We start from the raw sequence: 11,846 nt of genomic DNA, 5'->3' as shown, positions 1-11,846 counted from the left end.
AAAGTTAACAGAGGGGAGGTGTTTGATATATTTGCCAGGTAAGAGGGGAGGTAAGTGATATTATCCAACTAAGAGGGGGTGTAAGTGCTATTTGTCCAGCTAAGAGGGGAAGTAAGTGATATTTACCCTTTAAAAAACTAAAAGGTTTATGAGAAATCCTAATCCTTATATGTATTGAAAACCGATACGCAAGGAAAATATTTTGTTGTCTAATATACCATCAGATGAAGAAATTAAATCGTAGACATGAATGCATGACATTTTGGATTTTCGTCAATCTACGATCTAACAGGGAACTATAGGCAATGTTTAAAGTATCGGTATCGAGTATCGTATCGTTCTGACTAATATATTTTAGAGTAATTCAATGGAAAGAATCGATTTGGTCAAATATGGGTATGAATCGATTAGTGTCAATAGGGATACTTTAAACCCGTATAAGAACGATCTTCCTCCTTCTGACTTTGAGTGGTAATACACACGGAAAAAAAATGAGGTGAGCACCGATACATCTTGATACAGTGAAGGTTTAAAGTATCCCACGATACCATACAATACTAGCCGATACGTTCTATATTTGACAAAACCGATACGATACATGTTGATACGTTTCTCTATTGAATTGTACTAAAATACATTTGCTAGAACGATACAATACTCGATATTGAACGATACATTTCTTAAAATCACATGATCGATACGATACTTTAAACCTTGGACACGGTAGATACGTATCGAACCGCTTCAACAAAGGTGGGGGAGGGGTATTCTCATGTCTCTTGACGAGTTGCAGAAGTGGGGAAGAAAGGGTTTCCGTTTTCACATTTGTTGCTCAGTCCTCTTCCACTGTTTTCGCACTTAAACGTTGGTTCCAAGATCATATCAATATCAAGGTCAAGGCCAGGTCTGAATCCTCTCTCCTTTGCTTCTCGCTGTTCCTTTCCGATTAGTTTGGTTGGGTTTTTGTCTGCCTGTCTGGTGCTTATTTTATTTTCTGTTATTGCCGTTTTGCTTCTGTGTGTAATCCTGCAAAATCTTTTGTAATTCAGAGATTAACGGGTCATTCAAGGTACAATTTTTTCCCTGTGTCGTTCTAGAATTTTTACTGGATTTTCGATTATTATTTTCTATTATATCAGAAACATAATAGGGTCTGCCTGCGATACCTCTTTTGACAAAAAGGAAGTGAAATTACATGCTTGCTAAACTTTCACTCCTTTAAACTGGTGTGGATCAGTCAATTTAAACAAATATGTTTGTCAGTTTAGGGAAATTATAGCGTTAAATTTGTTTGTTCCTAGGTTTCATGTTCTCCATGTTCAATGATGAGTTATTAGTGAACACACATTTCAACGAGGGTTCGTTTCTTGCACTGTTTAACCACTGAAGACATTTTTAGAGAAAAATTTGTGATATCAATTTTCCAGGTAAGTTTTGAAGACAAAGAATGATTTGTTCGCAAAATTTAGAGGAAGATGGCCGATAATAATGCATTTAACGTTAGATTCTTGTTTGTTTCTCCAATCTACATGAGTTCTTGATGTAGATAGATTTTTAAATCTCTATTGAAGGATGAAAGGAACCAGGCCATAAGTAGTACATGGTTCTCCCTTTTGAAATCTTATGATGCAACTGACCACTACACTGGATTTTTACTGTCACTCAAACCAGAAATCTGGGATTCCTCAACCCATCCATAAGTGTCCATAAGTGTAAGGCTAAGAGGTCTTCTCAGGGCTTATGATGAACAAAACTTAGGCTTTGTTCCAATGGTGTTGTGAGGAACAAAGCTACTGTAGGAAGAAACTTGGTTTAGGTGATTGTTGAAGTGCCTGTTATTGATTTTTCCAATTAGGATAGTGCACCCTTTTGGCGTTAAATAACTTGTTGTATAGACTACAAATGTTGATAGCTCATCAAACAGAATATTGTGTTTTGCTAACAAATGATATTTTTATAGCCACTAAATGCTGCTTTGGGTATCTAAGCTTGCACAATTTGTTGGTTAAGCTATTTTAAATTGTCCTTGAATGCAAGTCAAAAGAGTGATGTTGCTTTGGGTGTCTAAGCTTGCCAAATTGGATGATTAAGCTTCCTTTCCCCCTCCTCTTGGGTGTGGGGGGGGGGGGGTGATTGGTAAAGAAAAAGATTCCAAAGATTCCACCATTCTGTTTTATGCTTGGTTACATTTATTTTATACAACTAATAGCACATGAGATTGTTGTTTGGCTACATTCCAAAACTATTTATTATATATTTTTTTCTTTCTTCTTTTTGGCATGTTAATCTTTAATGCTCTTTAGTACTCACTTATGAGAACCAAACCATCACTTGCAATTTATTTAGAGAGTATGTTCAACTCAAGGGAGAAGTCATACCAACAAGTTAATGGTAATTTTGTGTGTGGTAGAGGTAGGAGATAATCTGGTGTGAGATAATCTTTTGGTGCTTCGCCAGATGAGAGATGTGGTACTAATTATGATTTATGTAAAATATTTTCTAATATATGTCAAAATGTTGCATAAATATCCACATTGAGTTGTCTTTCTTTCCTCCGATGTTATTTGCTGTTGCTTACCCCTCTTTCATGTGTTTTACATCTGTTCTGTTGAATACAAAAACAATATTTAATTTAAACCATTCTCGGATGTATTTTGATCATTTCTATTCAATTCTATGCCCATTGGTACGTATCTGCGATAGGGTAGGGTACAAATTGAAACGTCTTTTAAGATCACCCGACTGATATACTGGACCAAAATTAGGTCCATTTCTTACAAGGAAATGGGTAGATGTGTGACAAATGTCCCAGCATCACATCAAATGGTGGAAATCTATTTACAGGTAGTTGATTGATGTGATCTGTGAATAGATTTCCAACATTTAATGTGATACTGGGACACTTGTCACACATCTGGAAGGAAATGGATGGTCCCTGATAAATTTCCCAGATATACTTGAGACCTTGGCGGGGACTAAATATAGTTGACGCATCTAATTTTGGAGTCCTCTTTGTGGCTTTGGGCCCTTCACATCTCCGTTCTTTCACAGCACCAAGGACAGTCATTGGCGTTCATAGTAGCAAAGCTGCAAATGTCTCTTGATACCGCTTCTTTTATTTTTCTATAGCAATATTCATCTGCTGGTTTCAAGGTTTCAATTTTTTTCAAAATTTATAATAGGTTCAGTTAGGGTTTGATCTGTAAGCACTTGTTAGTTGATTTCTCCTTGTTTGAGATAGTATGAACTGCATTTCTTTTTAAAATTTCTGTGTTTCAATTTCAGTAGGGAGGAGTATTGTTGGAAAAGCTATCAAGAAATCTAAGAAAAAAGAAGAAAGACAAAAAAATAATCTAAAGATAAAAATTGCACTTAGTTAGAAGCATGGTCATAAGCTAGTTGGTCTGATTGTAGATACCCTCTAAATGTCTGCCTTCATGGGTTTATCCTTATGCTTAAAGCTTCTTTTTATTTTGCAGTTGTCCATAATGATTTACACAGCACTTGATACATTCTACCTGACGGATGAGCAATTAATAAATTCACCATCAAGGAAAGATGGAATAGATGAAGCTACAGAAACAACACTTAGAATTTATGGATGTGATCTCATTCAGGAAAGCGGCATTTTGCTCAGATTGTATCCTTTAAAGATAGTAATAAATTATATAGTTATTTACTTGGTGAACCAGGTCCTTTTTTCTTTGGAAAAAAAGAGAGGAGATTTTGATTCCTTATTATTATATTTTGTTTTCTTAAATCTTATAATGCTAGACCTCAGGCAGTAATGGCAACAGGCCAAGTTCTATTCCATCGTTTCTACTGCAAGAAGTCATTTGCTCGCTTTAATGTGAAGGTTGCTTTCCTTACAACTCTTCCCCCTTACCAAATTATGACTTTCCTTAATAATAACTTGTAAGTGATTGCAATCATTACTGGTTTTGAAAATCTATTATCACCCATGACTTTGTTTATGATGGTCTGGTTTCATTGCAGAGGGTAGCTGCTAGCTGTGTTTGGCTTGCCTCAAAGCTGGAGGAAAGCCCAAGAAAAGCGAAGCATGTGCTTATGGTATTCCATAGGATGGAGTGTCGAAGAGAAAATTTACCGATAGAGCATTTGGACGTCTTTTCTAAGGTTAACTGAAAACATTCACATATATCTTTTGCTTGTTATTTCCTTAATCCCAACCTTCTAAATTTTTTTTTATAATTTTTTTATATGGTATCATTGAGTGAATTTTAGAGATTATGTTGGGATTTTCTTCCTCTTGTTCATCCAGTATCAAGGACAAGGTTCAGATATTTTTGTTTTATGCTGAAGTTAGCTGGGGTTGCTACTGCAAGTAGCACTTGCTCATTTATGATGTGTCTTCGTTTTAAACTAAGTTGTTGTGTCTCGAATTTTCTTTTATTTGTCTTACAGAAATATTCAGAGCTGAAGATGGACTTGAACAGATCAGAGAGACACTTATTGAAAGAGATGGGTTTCATCTGTCATGTTGAACATCCTCATAAGTTCATATCGAACTACCTTAAAGCTCTTGAAACACCTCCAGAACTGAGGCAGGAAGCTTGGAATCTTGCGAATGATAGGTACTTATCTGGATGAATGTCTTCTGAGTATTTTTGTTGATTACATCATACTCACCTTCTTCCCTTCCTTCTTATGCTGCTTGAACTGATAACTTAGTGTAGTGACTTTTTCCTTTATGTGCTATTTAAATTTGAGCGTCAATTCTTTCATCATTCAACCCTAAAGCAGAGTGTCTGAGTAACCACTGCTTCGACTTAGACTGTTAAAATTGTTGCAATGGATTATGATATTGTTCTGTTTTGGAGATCAAGTGAACCTTGGAACTTCAATTGATTTGGAGGATTGTCTTTGTTCTTTCCCTGTCGCCCTGTTACCTTTATGAAACTGTATGCCTGATGGCAGCCATCACCCTGTGACATGTGATGTTCTCCTAGGTATGGTACTTACCTAGTTATAAAAACTATCAATTTCTGTATGTGAGAAGGATCAAGTCCCAATAAGAAGTTTCATTGTTCAAGGCGATATGCATTGGGCATTGGAGGTTTAATAGAATTAAGCAGAGTATAAGTTTCAGGTGGTCTGTCCTATATGGGGTTTGATTGATGAAATGAGTTGGGTGGATTGTGAGATCAAAAGAAAACCATCACTGATATTTAGAAAAAAATTGTGTATGAATAGAGATGGAAATAACTTACTAGATGTTGTATGGGCTCAAGGGTAGTTTAGCCTTTGAGTCTTTGATGGTATTTGTGTCCTTGTACCTATTCTAGAATGTTCTATCTATTTATTATAAATATAGGTAGGCTGGTGTGTATGGACACATGCTGTTATTCCTGATCTCTATGGTATCAGAGGTGTGGATCATATTATTCTAACCCTGATGCCTTCCTCTCACGAAATGCTAGAACCTCCACCACACACTCTCTCTCTTTCTAGTGTTTTTTTTTTTTTTTTTGGGGGGGGGGGTCTGCAAGCCATCAACACAGCTCTGTCATCTCTGTCTCTGTCTTGTCTTTTCAGCACTGCTAGTTATGACAGCTTCGTCTCTGTCCCAATCTGGATTTTAGCGCTGGCAGGCACCACTGCTGGCCTTTAACTTCTAGTGACTGCACTGTACATCGTTACTCCTCTCTTTTCACCCGTGTTGTTGAGTTATATCACCTAGGGCCTTTTACCTTGCAATGAAATGAATCCCTCTTTCAGTTGAATTAGTTGATGATCTCTCTGGGATCCTTCTTGTAGTGTTGATGTTATTTTTATGAACCTGATTTTATCAGCAATAATGTCTAAACTAGCTACCACATCAACTGGATCAGGAGGAGTTAGTCAGTGTGACTTTACTATGTTTTACCCCTGGCTCCATCAAATTGGATGAGATAATTGCTTGAAGTGGTCGCATTCTTGGGTTCAATGGTGTTTTAACCTTTGAATCTGGAGGTTACTTATCTCCTTGTAACTGATCTTCCCTCATTTATCGTAAATATAGGTGGCTGGTGTTTTGAGTATATAAGCCATTATTCCTAAGATTAAAATGGTATTAGAGCTAGGATCCACATTGGTAACCTAACCATAATGGCCTTCCATCACGAAACCTGAAACCTCCGCTGTTCTCTCTATCTATATTCCTAATCTCAACACTGGAATAAATTCTAGTAGAGAATGCCTCGTAGAACAGGGAAAAGAAATCTGATTTTGAAGGAGTCCCAGTGATGTAACCCCACTGTAGGGTTAGGATTCTTTGAAGTAATTCCCTAAAGTTTAGGATTAGCACAGAATCTTCCAGCAAATATTCACCAAAATTCTAATGGGTTGGTCTAAAGTAGCGGGAAATACTAATGGAAAGAAATATGGGTTGCTAGGGAAAAGTTAGGGCTTTACTAAATTCCTGTGGCATGATCTTGAAAGACAAAAGATACCCTAGGATTGATAGAAAGAGAAATGAGATAATTTGGATTGACTTGGTAAGGTTTAGGGAAGATAGTGGGGATAATTCTTGGATGAAATAATTGATAAAGAGTGGATAATTCTTGGATGACACAATTGATAGTCTTTCTTTTCTTTCTTTCTTTCTTTGCTCTTCTTTTCTTTTCTTTTCTTTTCTTTCTTTCTTTCCTCTTCTTTTCTGTTTCTCAGATTGCCACTGGTCAGAAAAGAGAGAGAGAGGGAGCTGAGAGGGAAAAAAGGGGGGAAAGGGGGTTCTGCAAGGTAGAGGGGAGGTGGGGGAGGGGCCTGGGTGTCACAGGGGGTAGGAGGGGGAATCTTAGGGGTTGGCAGGGGTGGGGAAGGGAATTAGAGCACTGCAATGGGAGGGGGTGGGGATTCCTTGGCGGCACAAGAGAGGAAGGGGAGGGGGAGGGCTGCAATGGGGGCTGGGGGGTGTTGGACATACTTGATGGAACTGATGTTGAATGTGAAGGTCGCTGATTGTTGAAGTTGAATGCTGCAATTGAACGCAAGAAACTTTAAGAATCTGCCATGGCCCTCCCAGGAAGGCCACGACCTAATTTCCCACGAGATTTCTTCAATTCTTTATTCAATGCAGACTGTTTTTACAAAGAAGAGAATGGCTTATAGCCTGACATCAAGAAAGAATGAATCCAACTCTAACTGGGGACTCAACTAGGAATTAGAAGCTAACTCTACTAGGCTTCCTTTATAAGTTAGGATGCCGTTTACAATTAAATGAAGGCCACATAAAAGAACTTGACTTGAAATAAAAGTCCCAATTATCCATAAAGAGTCCTACTTAGAAGAATGACTCCTTATGTCACTCAAAACTCAAATGATGAACTTAAATTAGGACTTCAAAACATAAATGGACTCAGAAAATTAAAACCAAAATTCTGAAAATAAAATAATCGACTAATTAGGGCTGGAAAATGATCAAATTGCCCCTGCATGGATTCGACCAACCCTAGGTGTTCCATCTTGGTCAGGCCTTGGGGTCCAAACCAGGGTTTTAACCAGGGGGAGGGCCTTTGTTCATATCACTCGTTACAACATCAAATAGGGACAATGATGCAAGACTTCTTTATTAGCATGTGAATGACGTGCATACTTGTTAAGGGATATCCTACAGTTAGAGTCTTACACTACTCAATGCTTTTAACATTGACTTTAGGAGTCAGCCACCTAGAATAAACCAGAAACCTAACAGCAAACTGAACAAAATTAAAATGGATAGGGCAATTCCTAGTTCACACCTCTTGGACCCTGCAAGAGTGGACTTGCAAAATTTAGTGGCCTTTTATCCATGTATATTTTTCTCAATGCTTGGCAACATGTTTTTGTCTGCTGGATCCACTTTAGAAACTTCCATCTTTTGTCTTCTGCTTATTTAGATTTGATATTTTGAAGTAGATTTTGTATTGTTGATTCCTATGTAATTACCTATTGGACTTTGTATAAACAAAGATTAATGTAGTTAGAGTCTGGAAAAGTCGAAAGCTATTCTTATTCTTTTTTCTTTTTCTGTTTTTTCTTCTCCCCCCCCCCCCCGCGCCCCCTCTGCTGATGGGGTTTCTAGGCCCTTCACTTGACAATTTGTCGGGGTTGATTGGAGCCCGTCACGGGACTGGTCATTTAAGAAGTTAAGTCACTTAATCCAAGGTAATTTGCCAATGCTGGTAAGAGGATTCGAAGATAGGTCGCCTGTTGGTTCAGACCAGTGCCCATGCCAACTCCACTGTCCCCTTTGGGTTTCAGATGGAAGCTACTTAAAAGAAGAATGAAGTGAAATGCAGTAGCGTTGCAGTGCATGAGGTTACCAAAATTGCAGGTTCGGGGAGGGGCAAATGTACGCAGCATTGCCCAAGGGAGTTTCACTGAGACTTTGGTGAAAGTTGTTTGGGGGTGGGGAAGAACATCTGTCCGAAACCAACTCTTTCAGTCCATGTCAGTCAAACTGTCATCTTCTTTACTTAGCTCCTCATTTCGGTAATTTTGTTTCCTGTGTCCTTCTATCTTAAAACGCTTTTAGTTCTGGGTTGAAAACCTCAGAGACCAGTTAACAGGTCCTGTTCCAGATTCTTTGGCGTCTTCTTAGCCGCTGAAGAGTGAATTTGTCAAATAATCTTCTTCAATGGTCTAAACCAAAGGTTCCTAGTTCTGTTTAGGTGGATACTGTTGCTTGGAACAGCTTGTGCTTCCAGGAGCTGTTTGTGATTCACTTGTGAATTTGTTACTCTCCATTGTAAAATAATTTGCTCAAAATTGGGAAGGGAACAATCTGTACGCATTGCAGATGTTGATCTCATGCAGATTGCAGATGTTGATCTCATGCATCAGTAGTAACATTTCTTTAATTAATTGTTAGAAAATGAATGTTACTGATACGATTTCTCCCGACTTCTCTAAACTTCAACCATTGCAAAAACTGATCTAAGCCCACAGGTACCACTCCAGAAGAGTTGACAACTCTGCCTAGTCTCAATGCACTTCATGTATCAAACAATCAGCTTTATAGGAAAGACCCAAATGTTAGAAGCAATACTGTCATGAACACAGATGGCAACTCAAACATCGGGAAGGACAAGCCACTCCCCTCCTCAGGTACCGAAAAGAAAAAGCCAAAATAGGCCAAAACTAGAGATTCAAATTTCAGGGAAATTCCCTGATTTTTGCCCATCACGCAAAATTTCGGCCATAGCTTGGTTTTAAGGTGGCCAAAACCTGCCTCAACACCAAGATTTCAAACCTTGGCCTTACTCTGTGCTTTTTAGGAGTTTCCAAGTTCTTAATGGGCAAACAAAAAGAACGATAAGTTACATGTATTAAGCTCTTATTTATCATTATGAAGTTTAGGATATGCACCCTAAAAGAATTATTTTCCATGAAAGATATTAAAACCTGGCCTAGGATTCAAGCAAGATGGGTCACAGGCAAAAAATAGATAAATACTTAACTGAGAATGCGGAGAAAGGTAGAGGTTAGAAGTGTAAAAGTGCGTCCATTGATTATCAAAGCTGTGGAGTACCATATGTGAAGTTGTACATGCTCACTGTGCATTAGGCACGGATTGTTGGAAAAGTAGAATTGCTCCACAAATGATGGGACATATGATTGAGATAAGACTCTTTATTTTGACATTTGGCCTATCTGAGGAATTCCTTGCCCATATGAATGACCAACAGATGCTCTAGTTTCTAGTGACAAATAACCGTTAGTGTTCCAGACACCCAAAATATTGTGTTGTTTGGAACACTGTTCTGAAGAATGAGAAAGAGATAAGAGATTCTGGGGACTTTTCTTTCACCTGTGGAGGCCCACAGCTCTTCCTATGGAAAAGCCTGTGCTTGTATTTCTAGCACCCCTAGCTTGAACTATTGGTTTTACTCCCTTTTTGTCTATCCTTGTTTAGTTCATCATGATAGTTATATCATGACTATGTGCATTTTAATGTGGTTCCCTATATTTTTAGTGTAGCAGTGTATAATTGATTTTCTGTAGGGTTGTCTAATTTTTTTCCCCTACTTTTGCCAAACTTGCTTTGCTTCAAGCTTTCCTGCCTGAAATTTTCCTTCCATGGATTATTTTGAGCAGCCTGCGGACAACCTTGTGTGTTAGATTCAAGAGTGAAGTTGTGGCTTGTGGTGTTGTATATGCGGCTGCTCGAAGATTCCAGGTACCACTTCCTGAGGACCCTCCATGGTGGAAGGTTTTTGATGCAGAGAAGTCGGGGATTGATGAAGTCTGTAGGGTCTTAGCACATTTGTACAGCCTTCCTAAAGCAGTATACTTACCTGTGTGTAAGGATGGGGATTCATTCACTATATCAAGACAGACAACAGATGCACAAGGGCAGCAAAATTCTGAGGTGAATTACGATCTTATGCTTCATTCTCATCCTCTGCAGGATAATGAAATTTAAGTTTTTTCTACAACATTTTATTGGTAAAACTTCAATATCAGTGATTTTTATCCTTTGCTTAGGAAGGAACACCAAATGGACCTGTAGCTAATAACGACACATCTAGTCCCAAGGTTGTACCTGCTGTTTCCAATCAAGACACCAGTGCTTCGAAGGGTGCAATTCTAAAAGCAGCCATTGAAAAATTAAAGGAGTCCAAGAAAAGTGATGAAGACAATAAGAATATCTCAACTGATGAAGTGATGAGAGAAGAACCTCCATCGAAGTCCAAGGCTGAGCACAGACAGGAGGTTAGTGGAGAACGGAACAGAGAGAAAGACAGGGAGAGATCAAAAGCTCGGGAGCGCGAGAGGGTAAGAGATGGAAGGGATTCTGACAGGGAAAGGGAACGGGAGAAAGAGTTGGAAAGAGAACGGGAGAAATTCAAGGATAGAAGTCATCGTTCAAAGGACAAGGGAAAAGATCCAGGTTACAAGCTACCTTTATTTCTCAGGCTTTATTGTTTTTTGAATTCCTTACATGCTTAATTCTTAAGCTGTTTATGCATTTCAGGGGGGCATTCAGACAAATCAAGGCACCATTCAGCACGAGGTATGTATATGTTCTGCCATTGTTTTTATGATGCATAGAATTTTCTCGAAGGAGGATCGTTCCATCTGAGGCTGTTTATTTGTTGTTTTAGATCGTGGCGACTACCATAGCTCCTCTTATTCATCCCGCGAGAAGGATCGACACAGACATCATCCATACACATGAACCAGAAATATTCTTTGCCTTGTGACTACTGCGTTTGCAGCTTGATTACCTTCTACTGTATGCTGTTTGGATGTCAAAACAATCCATACGGAAAATGGGTGGTGAAAATCTTGGGAGCATCCGACGAGATTTCTTGATCATGTTGGAGAATTGGTATATTGCTTTAGGTTCTTCATTTAATCATTGAATTACCAATGCAGAGTCTTGGCAAATAGCTGCCCCTGGATGTTTTAGCAGCGAAAGTGCACAACTGGTTATTCTCCGATCCTTTTTGTGCTAAATTGACGTGTTTGAGCTGCGAATGAGCTGTTACAAGTTTCTTTTGCTTACAATTTGCAGTTGCAAATAATATATTTGTAATGTGAATGCCCATTGAAATCTGTCTAGTTTGTTCTCATCTCATCAAACTTCTCTTTTGCTTGGCACAAAAAACCTTTTTTCTTTACTTGGTATAGACGGTCTCTATTTTCAATCAAAATCTCAATTTTTCTATTGAAAGTTATTGCATTTCTTTGAATTTCAGTATGAGTAATGGTGAAGAGTACTCTTGAAAGTGTCGTAGTAGACGGCAGGCAATCCTCTGCATCCTATAATAGATTGAATAAAGCTGAAGCTTGTGTATTCCACAGATATGTTTGGATGGCTATGGCCATTATTGGAATGTTATGATTTGATACATATATAT

The 11,846-nt window shown here is 38.4% G+C and overlaps 1 protein-coding gene across 1 annotated transcript; it reads left to right on the top strand.

Moving 5' to 3' along the window:
* The first annotated feature begins 729 nt into the window (after positions 1-729).
* On the top strand, positions 730-11,794 carry LOC149010497 (cyclin-L1-1-like). Its single transcript, XM_089160932.1, has 9 exons — positions 730-904; positions 3,480-3,640; positions 3,775-3,856; positions 3,997-4,137; positions 4,426-4,595; positions 10,078-10,351; positions 10,468-10,873; positions 10,958-10,996; positions 11,088-11,794. Exons 2-9 carry the CDS (start codon positions 3,489-3,491, stop codon positions 11,159-11,161), a joined length of 1,338 nt encoding a protein of 445 aa, XP_089017058.1. The 5' UTR covers positions 730-904; positions 3,480-3,488; the 3' UTR covers positions 11,162-11,794.
* Positions 11,795-11,846: the final 52 nt, after the last annotated feature.

The sequence above is a fragment of the Hakea prostrata genome, chromosome 7 (assembly GCF_041222555.1).
Source record: "Hakea prostrata isolate BN-2017 chromosome 7, UWA_Hpros_2, whole genome shotgun sequence".
In the NCBI taxonomy this organism is placed as follows: domain Eukaryota; kingdom Viridiplantae; phylum Streptophyta; class Magnoliopsida; order Proteales; family Proteaceae; genus Hakea; species Hakea prostrata.
Note: the sequence above shows the minus strand (reverse complement) of the source record. Positions and strands in the feature narration are given on the sequence as shown.

Bases quoted from the DNA above. Each gene is read 5' to 3' on its own strand.
- LOC149010497 (XM_089160932.1), top strand. From the start codon at position 3,489: ATGATTTACACAGCACTTGATACATTCTACCTGACGGATGAGCAATTA. The intron at 3,641-3,774 runs GTATCCTTTAAA...TTATAATGCTAG, and splicing joins AGCGGCATTTTGCTCAGATT to ACCTCAGGCAGTAATGGCAA. The intron at 4,596-10,077 runs GTACTTATCTGG...TATTTTGAGCAG, and splicing joins TGGAATCTTGCGAATGATAG to CCTGCGGACAACCTTGTGTG.